Source organism: Gasterosteus aculeatus, chromosome 20, assembly GCF_964276395.1.
Source record: "Gasterosteus aculeatus chromosome 20, fGasAcu3.hap1.1, whole genome shotgun sequence".
Classification (NCBI taxonomy): domain Eukaryota; kingdom Metazoa; phylum Chordata; class Actinopteri; order Perciformes; family Gasterosteidae; genus Gasterosteus; species Gasterosteus aculeatus.
Window position 1 is genome coordinate 6,032,779 of NC_135707.1, and position 20,347 is coordinate 6,053,125.

A 20,347-nucleotide genomic window follows, 5' to 3' on the forward strand; every position below is an offset into this window, starting at 1 on the left:
ATTTACAATGGAACCTGTGGCAAAGAGGTTGCTCCGAGATGTGGGAGCACTTCAATTTGATTTCCACGAACAAGGTTGGCAATAGGCAGGCAAAGTCTGTCATTTGTATTGTGTGATTATGGATGTTTATTTTTATTGTGGAGACCACTAGATATTTGGCTGAATCAAACATTCCACGGAGTGAAGACCCGCTAAAATATTGGGTTAAACACAAACATGTGTACCCACATCTATTTGTATTAGCACGTAATCTTATGAGCATTCCTGCCTCATCCGTGCTGTGTGAGCGCCTTTTTTCTAAGGCAGGGGAAACAGTATCTACAAAAAGAAACCGACTCAACCCCAATACTGTGGAGAAAGTTGTGTTTCTCAATAAAAATCAATAATAATTTCATGCCCCATCCCATGTGTCCACAATCACCTCAATATCCTGTCATAAGAAACCCGTCCAAAAGCACAATCGCTGCCCCACTGACCTTTCCTCTATAAATCACTTCCCACATTCCAGATTCCACCAATTCTCATAAGTCCCTATGACTGCCATGAACTGCACATGCAGTAGGAAGCACTTGCTGGTATTTTAAATTATATTACCTACATATAACTTACTGTCATGATGTAGGTACTCGGGGGCGCAGAGTCAGCACGACACGGCAGGGTGCAATATAACAGTTTTTATTGACAGTTTCACACACAGAGCAGTGAAGTCTCCTCGTCTCTCCCTCTCGCGCCGCCGCTCTCACTGCTCTTAAAAAGACATGAATTGCTCCCACCTGGCACCGTTCCCTGAGCCACTCCCCCCTCTCTCCCGCTGCAGACGAGCCAAAACCCCAAAACCATATACATATATATACTATATATATATATATATATATATATATATATACTATATATATATATATATATATATATATATATATATATATATATATATATATATATATATATATATAGTAGCGGTGGGAAAAGCAGGGTACTTGAAAGCTCTGGTGAGGATTGGAAACTGGATGCAGGTGTGCAGCGTCCACACGCAGCCAGCTCGTTACCAGGATGGAAAACACATGAGGCCTTGAGTGTCTAAGTGACAGGGTGACGATTGCGCAATGGATAGCGGGAATGCGGAGGTGGCGGTTCTGAAACCGTAACACTAATGATGACCTTCGTACTTTTTGACATTTTATACCGGACTTTTCTTAAATACTACACTAACCACAGAAAATACAAAGACCTTTTTAATAATTTTTTTCAACATTCCATATAGTGCAACATATTGTAGTTTACTTTAGCGTTATGCTAAAGCTGTATATTTTTGCGACATTATACACTACTACATGTTCATGTTCATATTATAATTCTATAATTATAATTTTTTATGACTTTGCAGAGGTTGCTATGTAAAGTACAAAACAGTAACAAAATTAAACTTGTTCTGGATCCTGGATTATGAAAGAAAGAATGCATGGAAAATTGGTCCATTTTAAATATTTATTTACATACCCAAAAGACATGACATGGCTTTAAGCGTTACTGAGGCTTGTTTCTGAAATACTGGGAACAATCTGTTAAATACTCCTGTATATTTTCCAAAGGAACAGCTTTTATGTTAGAGTTCTTTAAAAAACATTCCCAAAAGTAGCTCTCATCAAAGGTTTCAATTAATAACTAAGCAGAGCTTTAAGACAAAAGCTAGAATTGAAATATTAAATGTAAACATTTAATATTTCCTATCAACTGTCATTGAGCATTTGTAAAAGCCCTATACAAATGAAATACATTATTATTAGTATTATTATAACAGTAACATGACAAATGTGACTCTATTGAAGTGAGTGACGTAGAAGAGCATCAGCAATGACTTTATACGCAGCATTTACTGTTGGATGGTGGAACACTAAATGTTTTTCATTGATATGCTTCTCCTGCTGTGCATTTTTCAGCAAAGAGACACGAGATAATGAAATAAAGTGGCAAAAAGTTGAGAGCTAAGCTTGAAGCCGCAAGTGTGAGGCATTACTCACGTTGCATGAGGAGGCCTGCAGTGTGGTTTCTATCTCCACAGCTCTGCTGATACGATAAAGTCCTGTTCCTATGACAACATCCCTTCCCCCTGATGGACGTCAGCCTCCGTCTCTTCCTCCTTCCTGTGTGTCCTCAATTGCTTCCTCTGGAGGACAGACGGATCTCTGCATACTCAGACGTCTTAGAGGCCAGGCCTCTGCCCTCCTCTTCCCCGAGCTCACCCCTTGAATTATCCTTGAGTTTAGCAAAGTCCAGACTGGCGTAGTGAAGAGATTCTTCCTCATTCTCTTCCAGAATGGCTTTGTTGTCATAAATGACACTGACTTTTGATGAGCTGGTCTAGAAGAAAACAAGAGGGCTGCTTCAGTAATGGAGAAGAGGGGATAGTCGTTTGTCGTTACATTTTATGACATAATAAATTATGCCATTTTAATAACATAGTACTATATGAAAGTTTTGTAGCGTAGTATGATTTAAGATGTATTTAAGATTTTTTTGACTCTGACTTTTCATGACACTTGAATCTTTCAACTGCAGTTGTACTTACTATAATGTCTGACTGGTACTTTTAATGAGTTGCCTTGATGGAGGATGTGTGAAGGTTCTTGTTTTTATGAATCTGCGTGTTCGTAGGACGTAAACTCACCTCAACTACAACGTTGTCCTGCGATCTCTTCTTTGTTGAAAGACGTATTTTTCCTTTTCTGCAACAAAAACAAACAAGCAACAGCAATCAGCTGAGCAAACTCAGGTATTGATTCATGAGTATTTGTCTCATTTTGTCCCAGAATGACCTTTGGAGAGTTTAGCATCAACAGTATCAGCTGCTGTCTTTTCCTGTTGCTCACCTGAAGAAGAACAGTAACATGAGCCCACACACCAGCAGCGTCCCGATGGCTCCCACCAAAGAGCCGATTAATAGAGACAAAGGATGGAGGCCTGAAAAGCCTGAAAAGTCCCCACAATTCATATGAGTCAGTAAAACCAGAGATAGACTTATTATACAAAGTAAAATATCCTCATATATCTCTGTACCTGGCGTAGTGTTGGTGGAGGACACGCTGAATACAAAGCGATCGGAGCCCACAGAGTTGTTACTAAGACAGACTAGAGAGAGCACGTCTTCGTCCAAATAGTTCACGGTGATTTGGCTCCACATAACCAAACTCCCAAGGGGAACTTCCCTGGTTGGGATGACAGAGTGATCGACAGCCTTCCCAGGCAATTCCCAAAAAAGGGAGGGAGGAGGGTTCCCCTGGCTGTTACAGTCACATCGTATCAGGGAACCAATGCTGACACAGCGTGAAGAAGGAAGAATCTGTGGAGCAACTGAGACACAGAAGATAATTGGCCTTTTTGTGCATGCTTGGTCAAACGTGTTGGGAACAATAAATGTTTAAATTCAACAACAGATGAATGATCCTCACATCAATACTGGTGAGCTCAGAGTGATTCTTCAGAATGTGTGTAAACAGCAGATCTACATTCAGCACATGAACCCACTGGAAACTTACACTCGTGTTGTTTGTAATTCAAAGTCTTTGCTGTGGAAAATCAACTCACACTGAATGTCCAGCTGGATCGCTGCTGACTGATCCTCCCCCAGATCGTTTCTGGCCTTACAGCGGTAGAGACCGCTGTGGCTCGGGTCCACGGCGCCCAGATTCAAGCTCGACCCAGGCTCCTCCTCCTTCCCCTCATCATCTTTGTACCAGGTGTAGTTGGTCACGGGGGGGTTCGCACGGCTCTTACAGAGCAGAGAAACGGAGACGCCCTCCAGTATGGGACCGTCGGGTTGGACAATGACTGTGGTTCCCTTGGGAGGAACTGTAAAAAAAGCACGCACACGTATGGGTTCAGTCCATGGTGACAGTGGATATTTGCCATCTGTGTTTCTGTCGCACTCTGACTCACAATGTACGTCTATCTGAGTGGTGGACGAGTTCTGGCTTCCATATCTGTTACTGACTTGGCAGAAGAACCTGCTGTCCGTCTCTGAGACGTTAGTGGAGAGCAAAGCGTGGAAACCCACTGCCACCACCTGACCTCCATCCACTTTGTACCAGGTGAACTCGTCCACGGCCGGATTTGCGTCGGTGCTGCAGGTCAAGTTGACCGAGGTGCCCTCTATCACGGGACCCGAGTGGCTGACTGACGTGTTGTTTGGGGGATCTGGAAGAGGATTTTAGCAAATCTACTGAGCTCAAGACCTGCTGGTAGATGGATTTTGTTTCCTTGTGACAACAATAACCAGCTGCTGCTGAAACATCTTATTCATGAGTGATATGACAAAGGTATGAATCTTCTCATCTAGTGCTAAACACCAAATTAAATACTCCGCAATATGAAAATATGCCTTTAAGACACATGAAATGAAGAAAAAAAGCGATTTAAGCCTTTTCAACCCAAATGCGTCTTAGTCCAAATCCTTTGAAAAATAAAAAAATAATTTCATTGAGTCGGCAGTTGTAAACAGAAACAAGCTGAAATGAAGATGTGAAAAGACGATGGGCTTTTTAAATGTCATATTATATAAACAAGACATAACAAAACATTTTAAGCAGCAGAATCGTACTCACAAAGAATGTGGAGGGTCAGATTATTTTCATACTGAAGGTCACTGTGTCCAGCCTGTCGTCTGTAGAGAGCAGAGCACTGTAACCTCTGTCCGTTGTGGAGGCGGGAAGCAGTGAAGTTCAGAACGGAGGTCACGGATGCACTTTGTTGGTTCTCCTTAACGTCACCGATAGCAGGGGTCCAAGTGAGAGCCGGGGGAAGAAGGGGGCAGGGAGCTACAGCCGAGCACTCCAACCTCACTGGATCTCCTTCCTCCACCTCGACCGGGGGTGGAGTTATGGACGGTTTAGGAAGTGAATCTGAGGAGTGAATAAACAACAGGGAAGCTTCAAGAGAGAAACCTGAGGATGTCAGTTTTACATATGTGAGAGTAACAGGGTGTTACACAAACCTGTGATGGTGATCTGGACGTTTTTATTTAGGATGAACTTGAAAGGGCTCTTACACTCCAGTCTGAAGTAATATTTGTTATTATCTTGTGGCGACATGTTGTGGAAGACGGTGGTGCAATTCTTTGCACGCAGGTTTCCCGTCAGGTTTCCTTGCAGAGTGTTTCTGTTTGCAGTGAGGCCCGAGTTGAACACCGTTGGCCCTCTCGTAGAGCCTGTGATCCATTTGGCTATACAGGTATCATCATCCTGTAGCTTTGTATCATACTCTGAGAGAATGCTGAAACTGCAGGGGATCATCACACAGGACCCACTGAGTCCCTCCAGTCTCTCAGGAATGAAGGTTCCCCAGTTCTCGCATAAACTACCTGATAAAACAATTGCATCAATATAAATATCTTCCATGTTAAACAAAAAAGGTTTTTCGCCAAAAAGTATGCAAGTAAATGTCCCAATAGAAAGATTTAAAGGAAAAACGAAACAAAAAGCTAATTTTTTCACTATTTGTGAGCACTTTCATAAGACCACATTAAAAGCAGTTAAATGTGTGAAACTCTACCTTGCAGGAGGCAGCACAGCAGGAGAAGCTGGGCAGCACCTGCCATGCTTTCCTGTCAGGTCGATGCGCCTACAGAGAGATGCTGTGCTGCACACAAAGGAGATCTATTCATCTCTAATGTCTGTTTTACCATCACAATATCAGCAAGGTGATTCTTGAGAAATGTTTTTTTACACTGGAAATTAAATTAATTTGATCACACAAACAAAAAGAGTTTATCAAACAATCCCTGGTGTTTGTATTTTTTACAATTTTAACAGCAGAGTAGAACTTTTATAGCTTATCCACTGATTATTGATCAACTGAGGAGTCAAACAGGGAAGATATTTACTGCTAATTCAGAACCACTAAAAAAATCAACCAACTTCCTCTTACCAGAACTGCTAGTTATATTTTAGTTTTCGGTCTTTAATTTGTTTAAATATTGATTAAAACATTTTGTTCTGTGTTGCATAGCGTATTCTGAAGATTAATTGACAGAGATAAGACCTTACATGAATAAATTATATTAATGCAAATCTAGTGAATGTTAAATATTTAAAATACTTAAGCAGACTGGATTTGACATCCATGAGTTCTTATACAGATCTACTGGATCAACAAGAAAGAAAAAACATTTTTACAGCTTCCAATCATTTGAGTTTTCTGAAATGTTATTCTTACCTTAAAGCCAAGAACGGTGATCAGCATACAACGTATTTATTTTCAGAAAAATGCAACGTATTCGAGATTTAAAGAGAAAACTCCTGACTTGATCAGTAAACACTGATACTTGATTCTGTGCAGCTAAATAAAGGTTTCATCAGTATTGAAGTGTGGGGTGGTTCCATGGGGAGTGGCAACCAGCACAATAACTTAAATGACTTCCACATACAAACCATCTTGTTCTTCAAAAAAATGTTCCTGTCTAAATAAAGAGGAAGAGAATGAAAACAAAACTCTACATGTATTGTATTTAAATATAGTTCAGTTAAGGATAAAGATAATGAATATTTATCTAAATCGAAGGAAAAGAATAGTGTCGTATAAATATTGTCGACTGTTGCAGCAACGTGCAGACATTAAAGAAACAGTCGGTAGCGTTAAGAAACCTCAAATAATGTCAAGGTTGCGGGTGGGAGGCAGGACTCAGACGCAGAGTTCAACAGGAACACAGAGGACTTTAATAGTCAATGGTCCAAAATCCAAGGGGCAAAAACACTCAGGCATGAAACTATGGGCATCCAAGACAAAGACAGGACATGCGTGGCTAAAGACAATGACGCGACAAGTGACACAGGAGACACATGGCTTAAATACACAAGGGAGGTGCAGGTGATTGGACACAGGTGGAAACTATTAGACGATCACAGGGGATGACGGGACAAGGCAGGAAGTGAAGTTACCCGGGGACACGAGTGGCAGAAAACTACAAAATACAACAGGAAGTGAAACCACACCGTGACAGTACCCCCCCCTCAAGGACCGACTTCCAGGCGGCTCACACTAGAGCAAAACAAGGGGTGGGGGGGCAGGGAAACCAGAGACGTTGGTCGGACCACCCGGGAAACTCTGGCGGGCGGCCCGGCGGGTGGCCAGACGAGCGGGGGGCCTCTGGGGGTCGGCCCGGCGGGCGGTCAAGCCGGCTCCGGAGCGGCGACTGCAGGGCATGGAACGTCTCTAGAATGGCAGGCTCGGGGACACGGGAAACCTCAGGGGTCGGCGGCGGCAGCTCGGGGACACGGAACACCTCCGCGGTTGTCGCCGTCGGCTCGGGGACACGGAACACCTCCGCGGTTGTCGCCGTCGGCTCGGGGACACGGAACACCTCCGCGGTTGTCGCCGTCGGCTCGGGGACACGGAACACCTCCGCGGTTGTCGCCGTCGGCTCGGGGACACGGAACACCTCCGCGGTTGTCGCCGTCGGCTCCGGGACACGGAACACCTCCGCGGTTGTCGCCGTCGGCTCCGGGACACGGAACACCTCCGTAGTCGGCTCCAGCTCGGGGACACGGAACACCTCCGTAGTCGGCTCCAGCTCGGGGACACGGAACACCTCCGTAGTCGGCTCCAGCTCGGGGACACGGAACACCTCCGTAGTCGGCTCCAGCTCGGGGACACGGAACACCTCCGTAGTCGGCTCCAGCTCGGGGACACGGAACACCTCCGTAGTCGGCTCCAGCTCGGGGACACGGAACACCTCCGTAGTCGGCTCCAGCTCGGGGACACGGAACACCTCCGTAGTCGGCTCCAGCTCGGGGACACGGAACACCTCCGTAGTCGGCTCCAGCTCGGGGACACGGAACACCTCCGTAGTCGGCTCCAGCTCGGGGACACGGAACACCTCCGTAGTCGGCTCCAGCTCGGGGACACGGAACACCTCCGTAGTCGGCTCCAGCTCGGGGACACGGAACACCTCCGTAGTCGGCTCCAGCTCGGGGACACGGAACACCTCCGCAGTCGGCGGCGGCTCAGCCCCCCCATAACCCACCCCATAGCCCCCCCCTCAAGGGCCGGATCCCAGACGGCCCTCAAATCACCAACGGGAGGGTGGGAGAGGACCATGGGATGGGAGGGAGGGAGCCTGAGTCTCGGAGCGGGGACTGGGGGCGTCGGGGCCATGAGTCTCGGAGCGGGGACTGGGGGCGTCGGGGCCATGAGTCTCGGAGCGGGGACTGGGGGCGTCGGGGCCATGAGTCTCGGAGCGGGGACTGGGGGCGTCGGGGCCATGAGTCTCGGAGCGGGGACTGGGGGCGTCGGGGCCATGAGTCTCGGAGCGGGGACTGGGGGCGTCGGGGCCATGAGTCTCGGAGCGGGGACTGGGGGCGTCGGGGCCATGAGTCTCGGAGCGGGGACTGGGGGCGTCGGGGCCATGAGTCTCGGAGCGGGGACTGGGGGCGTCGGGGCCATGAGTCTCGGAGCGGGGACTGGGGGCGTCGGGGCCATGAGTCTCGGAGCGGGGACTGGGGGCGTCGGGGCCATGAGTCTCGGAGCGGGGACTGGGGGCGTCGGGGCCATGAGTCTCGGAGCGGGGACTGGGGGCGTCGGGGTCATGGCTGAGAGTCTCGGAGCGGGGACTGGCCGAGTCGGGGGCATGGAACGTGGGGCCGGTACTGGTCGGGTCGGGGGCATGGAACGTGGGGCCGGTACTGGTCGGGTCGGGGGCATGGAACGTAGCGCCGGAACTGGTCGGGTCGGGGGCATGGAACGTGGCGCCGGATCTGGTCGGGTCGGGGGCATGGAACGTGGCGCCGGAACTGGTCGGGTCGGGGGCATGGAACGTGGTGCTGGTACCGGGGGCATGGATCGTGGCGCTGGCTCGGGGGTCGGGGGCATGAATCGTGGCACTGGCTCGGGGGTCGGGGGCATGGATCGTGGCACTGGCTCGGGGGTCGGGGGCATGGATTGTGGCACTGGCTCGGGGGTCGGGGGCATGGATCGTGGCACTGGCTCGGGGGTCATGGGCTTGGGTCGGGAGGCCGGGACGGGAATCTGCTGCGGCCCAGCGCGGGACATCTTGCGCTGCGACCGAGCGGGGTCGGAACGTCGCTGCGGCCCAGCGCTGGACATTGTGCGCTGCGGCCGAGCGTGGGGAGCATAGGTGGCCTGTAGTCGGACCGCAAGGTCCATTACCCGCTCCCAGTGCGAATCGCCGCCAGACGACCACGAAATGGCCGCCTCCTCTGGGGACCATGTGGTGGGCGGCGGATGGTGACCCAGATGCCTACTGAGGGCTCCAGATGGGGAGACGGAGTAGTACAAGTACCCAGCTGGAACCCCCGGGAGGACCGTTCCCCCACTACGGGCAGCCCGCTGGAGACTCCGTGGACCGCCCATTGCCAGACGGGTTCCCCTGAACTCGTCCAAGGGAAAAAACTCTGCTGAGTCCTTTCTTGGTCGCGTCATTCTGTCAAGGTTGCGGGTGGGAGGCAGGACTCAGACGCAGAGTTCAACAGGAACACAGAGGACTTTAATAGTCAATGGTCCAAAATCCAAGGGGCAAAAACACTCAGGCATGAAACTATGGGCATCCAAGACAAAGACAGGACATGCGTGGCTAAAGACAATGACGCGACAAGTGACACAGGAGACACATGGCTTAAATACACAAGGGAGGTGCAGGTGATTGGACACAGGTGGAAACTATTAGACGATCACAGGGGATGACGGGACAAGGCAGGAAGTGAAGTTACCCGGGGACACGAGTGGCAGAAAACTACAAAATACAACAGGAAGTGAAACCACACCGTGACAAATAAGACCAAATGAAAGAAGGTGACACCGATGTCAGAGTGTGTTGGATCAGTTTTATGACTCATATTTTTGGAGGAATACGAAAACTTTTATTTTTTCAAACAAAAATAATAAATGTTCCTTCATCCCTAATTTCTCAGAAGAATGTGCAATAAGACATTTGTTTAAAACACCATTTGACAACAACAGCGCACTCAACACTGAACAAATAACTAGTAATTGTTGAATGTTATACAAATCACAAGACTATAAGACGGACTACTGCAAGAAAATGGGAAGAATAGAAAGTAGGAAAACACAGACATTGCAACGGTAAGAAATATTAATCTATGAAAGATGGAAAGAAAATGCAAACAAAGGAACATCTATTCATCTCTCATGACTGCTTTAACATCACAACATCAGCCAGGTTAATGCACAATAAACACTTATATTAGGCTGGAAATTACTGGAAAAACTTTTGTGATTTGATTTGTATTGTTTATCATTTTTAATAGCAAAAGACAACTAATATAGCTTCTCTCCACGAATAATTGATCAAATGAAGAGCTGTTCAATTTATCACTATATTCAACACTGATACAGTGTTAATTTTGGCAGCTATTTTTGATTTAGTCTTAGTCTTTAGACGAAAAATGCATATTAGTTTTAGTCACATTTAGTCATTTTAATCCTTCTTAGTTTTAGTCTAGTTTTCGTCGACGAAAACTAGACTAAAATGTAATTAGTTTTAGTCTAGTTTTAGTCACATTTAATAGCCATATTAAACTCCTTTTCTTCCCTTCTCAGGCCCAGGGACCCCCTGTGTTGTGTCTACAGCTGCATAATAGTCTAGCTTGCAGTACCCTCCTAGGACAGGTCTAGGGGTCGGCAAACTTTTTAACTCGCGGGCCACGATGGGTTGTAAAATGTGACTGAGGAGCCGGGCCAAGAACAAATGGTTGAAGTGTTTGTGTGAGCTGATATAAATGACATATGAAAAATCATTACATGAAAGAATTTGGATTTTAACAAATAGCAAAGCATTTATTTGCAAGGCAATTTAACAAATTGGCAAAGGTGTAACAACTTAATGAGGGATCTAAACGCAACACTTTGTTGTCTTTGTCTGTTTACTTGCAATGCTTTTGACACGGCCACCTGTCACGTGTGTTACGACCCCCTGGGTGGTCTAGGGGTGAGGGGACCATAAACATATGGGCAGAATCTGGTCGGTTGTAAAAGGTAGTGTTTATTGGGAACCAGATGCAGACAGGCAGGTAACAACAAACAAAAGGAGGGTGGATGAGGGTGCTGTGAAAAAGACAAACCAAGTTAAATAAAATAGATCCCCAAATGGAGGACTATGCCTGAATATACATTTAAACAAACAGTAGGCGCTTACCAAAAAACACAAAGAGCACAGCACCCACTACACGTATGAAGCTAATAGGCACAAAACTACGTGTGGTGAATCAGTACCGACTCTTGCCCTAACTCCTCCCATTTGCCAGTCCCGTGCTGGTAAAAACACACGAGGACCAAAACACAGTACTTGACTCAGTTGCACACAAATACACACACAGAAGGCACACAAGTCAACTAGCCATGACGAGCTGCCTCGAGCCACTGGTGGGCTCTCGTTAAGAGCTGGAGGCAAGGCTGAGATGGAGACGTGCCATTGGGCGCGCTGGGACAGGGTGGACCAATGGGTGGAGCTGGAGTGAACCTGACAGAGCTCCACCGAAACCAGGAAGTAGGCGTGGCTTCAGTCCACAGGGCCGCACAGCCTACTTGGTACAGGCAAGACAAGACAGAAATACAGACCACGGTGACAGCCGTGACACGTGTGTGCGCGCCTCTATGTTGCTTAGTAACGATCGTACGGTGACCGAGACAGTTTAACACCGTCATCTCACGATGTGGCGCGTGAACTATAGTTGAAATGCGTGAGGCTTCAGTACCTGCAATGAGTTTATTATGTTAGACATGTTTGTAACGGAGCGTCTCATCCACCGAGGAAACGCTGCCTGCCGTCGCCAGAGAACAGAGCCGAAAGGTTCGACAGTCTGTTAAACCGGTCTTCATGTTTCTGTGAAGCAGCGCGGCTTCAGCCTGCTAACAGTCAGCTAAACCGAGACAGCTGAGCTAAACTAACGAAGCCACATTCAAACTCGCCGAAGCGTAAAATAGTCGTTGCGGTCCGTAGTCGGTGCACAAGAACCACCGCTGCACCGATGCGAGCGTTCTGGGTTCGTGGATGACGTCATCATGACGCGTTACCATCCGCCGTACTTTGCCGGTCTGTTGGGTGCGTGCGAATTTAGGGGGAAAAGGTATTGTGACTTCGTCAACCACCAACATTTTCGTCTCGTCTCGTTAACGAAAGTTCGAATAGATTTAGTCATAGTTTTTATTTTTTAAGATCGTTTTCGTCACGTCTTAGTCATGGAAAAAAGGTTCGTTAACGAAAGATTTTTGTCATAATTTTCGTCGACGAAATGAACACTGCGCTGATACTTGTTTCAACGCTGCTAAATAAAGGTTTTATCAGCATTGAAGGTTCAGTGACAAACAGACCAGTGGCGAGTCTGGATGATCTCTTTAGAGCTTTGCATGGCGAGTGGCAACCAGCACAGTAACACAAATGACTTCCGCATACAAACCCGCTTGTTTTTCAAAACTGTTAAACAATCTAAATAAAGGGGAAGATGATAAAACAGAACTCAACATGCATGGTTTGCAAAGTATAAACACTTCGCCTAAAAACAGCCCGGAATCGGCAGAAATTAGCAGTTTGGGAAATGCGAGCTTTCGCAACGGATTCGGTGCACCTTTTAGCCAAAGAGCACAATTCAGGTGGACGACATGAGCGAACTGAATGAATGAGACGCACAAATTAATCGATCGGTCGATCTCCTTGCTAATCATCAACCAACTTCTGGTGCTAGGCTAACAAACATTCCCAATGTTGTTTGTCTGTTGCGTAGTAACAGCAGAACGCAGATTTTCTGTAGGCTACTGAAATGTGATACACAACGTTTGGTGGATACAACTTTTGTGCTGAAAGCCAGCTATTTACTTACTAATAATGTCCCGGACAACCTAAAGCAATAAAGGTTTTCAGACAACACCCTTAAACTGTGGATTGTTGACGATAAAGTACAGTATTTAGAACTGTATTGCTCTTTACTTGTAAATTACGTTAAGTCCATTCGCCTATCCTTCTGCAAAAACATATCTATGACTTTGGTGTGAATGTCCTCTTTATCATCTTTTAATTTGTTCAGTCTCTTTGTCTCAATAGACATTATTGCTCGGGGTAAAAGTCGTCTTTGGTCGGTCCGATTCGGACTGTATGTTTTCAGTTTTCAAGGACTGATAATGTGCACTTGATGTTCGCTACTTGACATTTTTAGCCAGCACATACTAACTACGCCATCAGTCTGTAATACGTGAAGAAAATCAACAGCAGAACGAGCCCGAGTGCTCACACATGCCCCCTTCAGGCATTTTTCTAGGCTTGCGTCGAAAGCGACGCCAGTCTCCCGCAGCGCACAAGGCTGCGATTGGTCTGCTAACTACATCCTTTACGGAGTCTCACATTTCCGCTTTCATAGCCCGATACCGCCATTATTAAAATGAAGGATGTTTACGAGAGAAGGGATCAGATTGAAGAGCTTTTGTCGGAAGAAATGCGTAAATATGACCGCCAATACAACCCGTCATTGGCGTGTTGTATAAGCGGGTTGGATTCAGTAGTCGAGAAATAAAGACCACTAAATATAGTGTCGTGTCCCGTGTCATTCAATTTCTCCCACCTACATTATGTAAACGCACGTTAACGCCGTTTATGCACCTCTGGGATTTTGGAAATGTTTACGCACCTCTAAATAACGTTTACCCACCTCCAAGTGCCATTTCCGCACCTCAAAGTTCCCTGCGCCTTGTATTCTTCCATTGGAATAATCCTAAATAAATTTCGTGTCATTTTAAAACACCTAAGGCTTCGTATATTGTTGAGCATATAAACGCTGTAGTCTGATCATTTTCATCTGCACTGTTTGGTCTGTTATCCTCTAATAAGCGCCTTGCAGCTGCGGCAGCTCCACCGATCAGGATGCAAACACACATCAGCCCGCCTGCTCGGAATTACTTTTGGAGCTTTCTCTTAATGGTTAAGGAGCAGGGGAAGTGTTGACTTGCAGGATGGCTTTTTTCATATCACACGGTTCAGCTGTAGCACCCTGGGCCTGTTTTTTAAGGTCTTAATAGAGGTCCCTTCTTTTGTCTCCATCCCCTTCATTTTTTTGAGGCCTACACATACTTTTCTTTACTGCTTTCTTGAGATTTAACAAACCACAAACTAGAAACACATGTATTCACTGTCATTGATTGTATACGACTTATACAATATATAACCAGAACAGCCTTATAGAGTCACAGCGCTTTGTGTTTCGTTGCTTCGCTTCGCATAGCGTTGCATCACATCAAGGTCTGTATGATCACAACATTCATAGTTTACCACTACAGCACTACCTACATCAACATGTTAGATTCTATATATATATATATTATCCTATAATATATTCATAATAGTTAAAATATGGTGTTTGTATCATATTCTGAATATTGTTTTATATATTTAGTTATATATATTCATTAATATACTGAATTGTTTGAATAAGATATCCTTATTATGTTAAAGTGTTGAAATATATACAGGGGTGCACTCGTCCCCTTTTCAGCGAAATTCATTGTATATGATCCACAATAGGGAATTTGTGTGATTTATGTAGATCTGCAATAAAAAAAAATAGTAATCTGCCGACTGGGATGAATGGTTTTTTTTTAAGCTTGTTCGGAGAGGGAGCAAGCAGGTCTCCAACTCTGGCATGTTAGATCAAGATATACAGGAGTCCTGTATATCTGCCAAAAGAACAGCTTTTATGTTTAAATAACAAGCACAATTAATAATGGAGTTTTACAAAAACATTTCAAAAAGTTGAAAAAAACAAACTCTCCTCAAGAATACGGATAAATAATAACTCAAGTGAGCTCTAAGACAAAAGATAATAAATGTAAACAGTAGCATGACAAATGTGACTCTATTGAAGTGAGAGACGTAGAAAAGCATCAGCAGTGACTTTACAGGCAGCATTTACTGTTGGATGGTGGAATACTAAATGTTTTTCATTTCTACGGTTCTTCTTCTGTGCATTTTTCAGCAAAGAGACACGAGATAATGAAATAAAGTGGCAAAAAGTTGAGAGCTAAGCTTGAAGCCGCGAGTGTGAGGCATTACTCACGTTGTAGAAGGAGGCCTGCATTGTGGTTTCTATCTCCACAGCTCTGCTGATACGATAAAGTCCTGTTCCTATGACAACATCCCTTCCCCCTGATGGACGTCAGCCTCCGTCTCTTCCTCCCTTGTGTGTCCTCCATTGCTTCCTCTGGAGGACAGACGGATCTCTGCATACTCAGACGTCTTAGAGGCCAGGCCTCTGACCTCCTCTTCCCCGAGCTCACCCCTTGAATTATCCTTCAGTTTAGCAAAGTCCAGACTGGCATAGTGAAGAGATTCTTCCTCATACTCTTCCAGAATGGCTTTGTTGTCATAAATCACACTGACTTTTGATGAGCTGGTCTAGAAGAAAACAAGAGGGCTGCTTCAGTAATGGAGAAGAGGGGTTGGTCGCTACACACTTAGACCCAGCTGGATTACATAACCTCCATTTAAAACAACGTTTTCTTTTTATATTACACTTCCTAGTTTAGTTCCGGCTACCAGTTCCCCACGGGAGAGGAAAGACAGGCAGTGCATCATGCTAGTATGCAATAATAGTGCAAGTTGTTTACAGCATGTTACACTATGATGTTTTTATTGCATCCTTTGATTCAGACATTTTTCATGGCATTCTATAATAAAATATTCAATTTGGCATAAAATACTATGACCTTTTAAACATTTTCATTGCACACTTAAGTGATAGATTTTTTAAATATATTTTTGATGTGCTATACTATGACATAATACACTATGTATTGTGTCTGTGCTGTTTGTGTCACTTGTGTGGACTGTGCTACTGCCTCTTGGCTAGGTCATCCTTGTAAATGAGAATTGGTTCTCAATGGATTTTACCTGGTTAAATAAAGGTCAAATAAAAAAATTAAACACTATGACAGATTAATGGCATACTTTTTGATGCAATACTTTTTGATTGAATACCTTTCTTACATTTTATGCCATTTTAATAACATAGTACTATATGACATTTTTGTAGCATATTACGCTTTAAGATGAATATGACGTTTTGTAAACTTTACTCTGACATGATATGAAACTATCTTTTAACTGCAGTTGTACTTCCTAAAATATTTGACTGGTACTTTTAATGAGTTTCCTTGATGGAAGACGTGTGAAGGTTCTTATGAAGGTTTTTATGCATCTGCGTGTTCGTAGGACGTAAACTCACCTCATCAGCAACTACAACGTTGTTCTGCGATCTCTTCTTTGTTGGAAGTCGTATTTTTCCTTTTCTACAACAAAAAAAAATATATATATAGTTTGTGGGCAGTAATTTAAAAGTCTCTTATTAAATAGTTGTATTTAACCGGTGGCAGCAATAGTTATCAAATGCTAATTCAAAGCCATCCTGGTGACAACAACCTCACAGCATTTGTCTCATTTTGTCCCTGTAAAGGCTGCCAGGAAACCTCATGTGGGTAAATTGAGTGTATGCAAAGCAGGCTGTGACACCCCACGCCGAAGATTGGATGGACGAGAGAAGACCCGCCCAGAAGTCCCGGCCAATCCAAGAACGGCAATTAGTTTCCTACCGCTCAAATATGTACTGTGTGTATTGTACTTTTTGTTAGTGAGTTTTTTGTTTTCTGACAGTGGCACTAATAGTCTTCCTTTTGAGGATCACTTTTTGTTATATTCTGTTTTTGATTTCCACTGCACCCTTTAGCCCCTTTTCCTCATTTGTAAGCTCGGTTGTTGTAGTTTTGCCCGATTCCAAAAATGAATATCCTATCAAATACCAACTACATCTGTTTTTAAGTTTATGTCCTGCTACCCCTAGCAACGGGACATAACAGTCCCCAAATGGCCTTTGGAGAGTTTAGCATCAACAGTATCAGCTGCTGTCTTTTCCTGTTGCTCACCTGAAGAAGAACAGTAACATGAGCCCACACACCAGCATCGTCCCGATGGCTCCCACCAAAGAGCCGATTAATAGAGACAAAGGATAGAGGCCTGAAAAGTCCCCACAATGAGTCAGTAAAACCAGAGAGAGATACAAGAGATACAGATTATACAAAGTAAAATATCCTCATATCTCTGTACCTGGCGTAGTGTTGGTGGAGGACACGCTGAATACGAAGCGATCGGAGCCCACAGAGTTGTTACTAAGGCAGACTAGAGAGAGCACGTCTTCGTCCAAATAGTTCACGGTGATTTGGCTCCACATAACCAAACTCCCAAGGGGAACTTTCCTGGTTGGGATGACAGAGTGATCGACAGCCTTCCCAGCCAATTCCCAAAAAAGGGAGGGAGGAGGGTTCCCCTGGCTGTTACAGTCACATCGTATCAGGGAACCAATGCTGACACAGCGTGAAGAAGGCAGAATCTGTGGAGCAACTGAGACACAGAAGATAATTGGCCTTTTCGTGCATGCTTGGTGAAACTTGTTGGGAACAATAAATGTTTAAATTCAACAACAGATAAATGATCCTCACATGTGACATCAATACTGACGAGCTCTGAGTCATCGTCTCCGTGGACATTCAGAGCATTACAGACGTACTGGTCGTGCGAGAGTTTGGTCACATTGAAAGTGATGTCTCGCTCGGAGCTTATCAGCTCCTTCTCTCCTCCGGCAACTCTGAACCAGCTGAAGTTGGCTGCTGCTGGATTGGCGACGCTGGTGCAGGTCAGAGTGACGGAGCTGCCATCCGGCACCGGACCAGAGGGGTCGACTGACACCGAGGTGTTCTTAGGGGGATCTGAAAGGAGAGGGTCCAGGTCAGTCATCCGAGGTTTTTGCTAATTAATGGAAATACCTGGTCAATTTTGGAGTGGAAAAATGCTTTTTAGACCGGTTAAGACGGACTCCGAATATATCCAATAAGATTGGATATGGTGGCAAAAAAATCAACTTCTGAGTTCACGCCAAAATAGAAGAGAAGATCCTGAAGTGCCAAAAGACAAATGGAATTTTGAAGATCTGCAAGATTAATGGCAACTGTATCTGCCAATGAACGTGTCCCATGATCAAATAAACCAGGAGATAACTATTAATGGATTCCACACTGCAATAAGAACGATAAGCAAAATGTTTAGTATGTAGAGAAACGCAAAGGAAGAGAGAGCAGTTTCATTATCTGGAAATCTCAATACAAAATCAATCAAAAACTTCCACAGCAGCAGACGCGACGAACAAGGCTCAGAGTTGACAAACTGCTGACATAGAAAGGACTTCCTTTGGAACAAATCATTTAATTGAGTCTGCAGTTGTAAACAGTAACAAGCTGAAATGAAGATGTGAAAAGACGATGGGATTTTTACATGTCATATTATATAAAGAAGACATAACGGAACATTTTAAGCAGCAGAATCGTACTCACAAAGAATGTGGAGGGTCAGATTATTTTCATACTGAAGGTCACTGTGTCCAGCCTGTCGTCTGTAGAGAGCAGAGCACTGTAACCTCTGTCCGTTGTGGAGGCGGGAAGCAGTGAAGTTCAGAACGGAGCTCACGGATGCACTTTGTTGGTTCTCCTTAACGTCTCCGATAGCAGGGGTCCAAGTGAGAGCCGGGGGAAGAAGGGGGCAGGGAGCTACAGCCGAGCACTCCAACCTCACTGGATCTCCTTCCTCCACCTCGACCGGGGGTGGAGTTATGGCCGGTTTAGGAAGTGAATCTGAGGAGTGAAAAAACAACAGGGAAATGTCAAGAGAGAAACCTGAGGATGTCAGTTTTACATATGTGAGAGTAACAGGGTGTTACACAAACCTGTGATGGTGATCTGGACGTTTTTATCTAGGATGAACTTGAAAGGGCTCTTACACTCCAGTCTGAAGTAATATTTGTTATTATCTTTTGGCGACATGTTGTGGAAGACGGTGGTGCAATTCTTTGCACGCAGGTTTCCCGTCAGGTTTCCTTGCAAAGTGTTTCCGTTTGCAGTGAGGCCCGAGTTGAACACCGTTGGCCCACTCGTAGAGCCTGTCCTCCAAATGGCTACACAGGTATCATCATCCTGTAGGTTTGTATCATACTCTGAGAGAATGCTGAAAGTGCAGGGGATCATCACACAGGACCCACTGAGTCCCTCCAGTCTGTCAGGCATGAAGGTTCCCCAGTTCTGGCATAAACCACCTGATAAAACAATTGCAGCAACATAAATTCCTGCAATCTTTAACAAAAAAAATCAAGTAGCACAGTAAATGTCCCAATTAATATACCTGATTAAACAATTACAGCAATAGAAACAAGTAGCCCAGTAAATCTCCCAATAAAATGATTATAAGGAATAACCACCAATAACACCATTTAAATGTGTGAAACTCTACCTTGCAGGAGGCAGCACAGCAGGAGAAGCTGGGCAGCACCTGCCATGCTTTCCTGTCAGGTCGATGCGCCTACAGAGAGATGCTGTGCTGCACACAAAGCAGATCTATTCATCTCTAATGTCTGTTTTACCATCACAATATCAGCAAGGTGAGGCACAATAAACAGTTTTTGGTTGGAAATTAAATGTATTTGATGATCACACTAACAAAAGGGGTTATCAAACAATCCCTGCTGGCGACTTTTGTTTTGAGATTCCTGGCGTTTGTATTGTTTATCATTTTAACAGCAGAGTAGAACTTTTATAGCTTCTGATTATTGATCAACTGAGGAGGCAAACAGGGAGATATTTACTAACGACACGGCATCACTTAACACATCAACCAACTTCCTCTTACCAAAACTGCTATTTATATTGTTTTTCTGTCTTTAATTTGTTTAAATAAATGATCAAAACTTTTTGTACTGTCTTGCATAGCGTGATCTGAAAATGAATTAGCATAGAAAAGACATAAAATGATTAAATTATATTAAGCATGTTAATAAATGCAAATCCAGTAAATGTTATACGTACATTTAAAGAATGTGCAACTTCGATTGGATTCGACGTTCTTGAAATCTTATACAGATCTACTGGATCAACTAACAAGAAAGAACATTTTTACAGCTTTGCATCATTTGAGTTTTCTGAAATGTTGTTCTTACCTTAAAGCCAACAACGGTGATCAGCATACGATGCCTTTTTTTTCCCCAGAGACTTAAGAAGAAAAATCCCGACTTGATCACTAAATGCAACAGTGATAGTTGATTCTATGCAGCTGAATAAAGGTTTTATCAGCAGTCTGCATGATCTCTTTAGAGATATTCATTGGGAGTGGCAACCAGCACAGGAAAGAAAATGATTTCCACATACAAACCCACTTGTTTTTTAAAACTGTTTAACTATCTAAATAAAGAGGAAGAGAAGTCAAAATAAAACTCCACATGTATTGTTTGCAAAGTGTGAATATTTT

General features: G+C 44.7%; 2 protein-coding genes and 1 long non-coding RNA gene across 11 annotated transcripts; 1 reads left to right on the forward strand and 2 right to left on the reverse strand.

The window, feature by feature from the left end:
• Window positions 1-1,471: 1,471 nt before the first annotated feature.
• Window positions 1,472-6,345, reverse strand: LOC120810299 (myelin-associated glycoprotein-like). Of its 5 annotated transcripts, XM_078094694.1 has the most exons (10): window positions 6,208-6,345; window positions 5,545-5,631; window positions 4,988-5,353; window positions 4,599-4,895; window positions 3,934-4,191; window positions 3,583-3,846; window positions 3,055-3,348; window positions 2,868-2,967; window positions 2,666-2,723; window positions 1,472-2,358 (listed from the first exon to the last, which is right to left on the reverse strand). In XM_078094694.1, exons 2-10 carry the CDS (start codon window positions 5,588-5,590, stop codon window positions 2,152-2,154), a joined length of 1,890 nt encoding a protein of 629 aa, XP_077950820.1. In that variant the 5' UTR covers window positions 5,591-5,631; window positions 6,208-6,345; the 3' UTR covers window positions 1,472-2,151. The 5 variants fall into 5 exon arrangements, with proteins under 5 accessions (XP_077950820.1, XP_077950823.1, XP_077950821.1 ...); XM_078094697.1 differs by lacking the exon at window positions 3,055-3,348; XM_078094695.1 differs by lacking the exon at window positions 6,208-6,345 and having other exon boundaries at window positions 2,868-2,958; window positions 5,545-6,133.
• LOC144389524 (uncharacterized) lies at window positions 6,120-10,471 on the forward strand. The gene is made up of 2 exons (XR_013453636.1): window positions 6,120-6,645; window positions 9,784-10,471. It is a non-coding gene; the product is annotated as an uncharacterized LOC144389524 (long non-coding RNA).
• Window positions 10,472-10,988: 517 nt separating this feature from the next.
• Window positions 10,989-20,210, reverse strand: LOC120810398 (myelin-associated glycoprotein). 5 transcript variants are annotated; one of them, XM_078094702.1, is made up of 10 exons: window positions 20,040-20,181; window positions 19,909-19,976; window positions 19,337-19,418; window positions 18,777-19,142; window positions 18,388-18,684; window positions 17,500-17,766; window positions 17,108-17,401; window positions 16,927-17,017; window positions 16,233-16,296; window positions 10,989-15,403 (listed from the first exon to the last, which is right to left on the reverse strand). In XM_078094702.1, exons 3-10 carry the CDS (start codon window positions 19,380-19,382, stop codon window positions 15,134-15,136), a joined length of 1,695 nt encoding a protein of 564 aa, XP_077950828.1. In that variant the 5' UTR covers window positions 19,383-19,418; window positions 19,909-19,976; window positions 20,040-20,181; the 3' UTR covers window positions 10,989-15,133. The 5 variants fall into 5 exon arrangements, with proteins under 5 accessions (XP_077950828.1, XP_077950826.1, XP_077950825.1 ...); XM_078094700.1 differs by having other exon boundaries at window positions 19,337-19,423; XM_078094699.1 differs by lacking the exon at window positions 19,909-19,976 and having other exon boundaries at window positions 19,337-19,423; window positions 20,040-20,210.
• Between the last annotated feature and the right edge of the window lie 137 nt (window positions 20,211-20,347).

Bases quoted from the DNA above. Each gene is read 5' to 3' on its own strand.
- LOC120810299 (XM_078094693.1), bottom strand. From the start codon at position 5,590: ATGGCAGGTGCTGCCCAGCTTCTCCTGCTGTGCTGCCTCCTGCAAG. The intron at 4,896-4,987 runs GTTTGTGTAACA...TTCACTCCTCAG, and splicing joins CGTCCAGATCACCATCACAG to ATTCACTTCCTAAACCGTCC. The intron at 2,959-3,054 runs GTACAGAGATAT...CAGGCTTTTCAG, and splicing joins CTCCACCAACACTACGCCAG to GCCTCCATCCTTTGTCTCTA.
- LOC120810398 (XM_078094699.1), bottom strand. From the start codon at position 19,382: ATGGCAGGTGCTGCCCAGCTTCTCCTGCTGTGCTGCCTCCTGCAAG. The intron at 19,143-19,336 runs GTAGAGTTTCAC...TTGTTTTATCAG, and splicing joins GCTGTGCTGCCTCCTGCAAG to GTGGTTTATGCCAGAACTGG. The intron at 15,404-16,232 runs GTGAGTTTACGT...GTTTTCTTCTAG, and splicing joins ACGTTGTAGTTGCTGATGAG to ACCAGCTCATCAAAAGTCAG.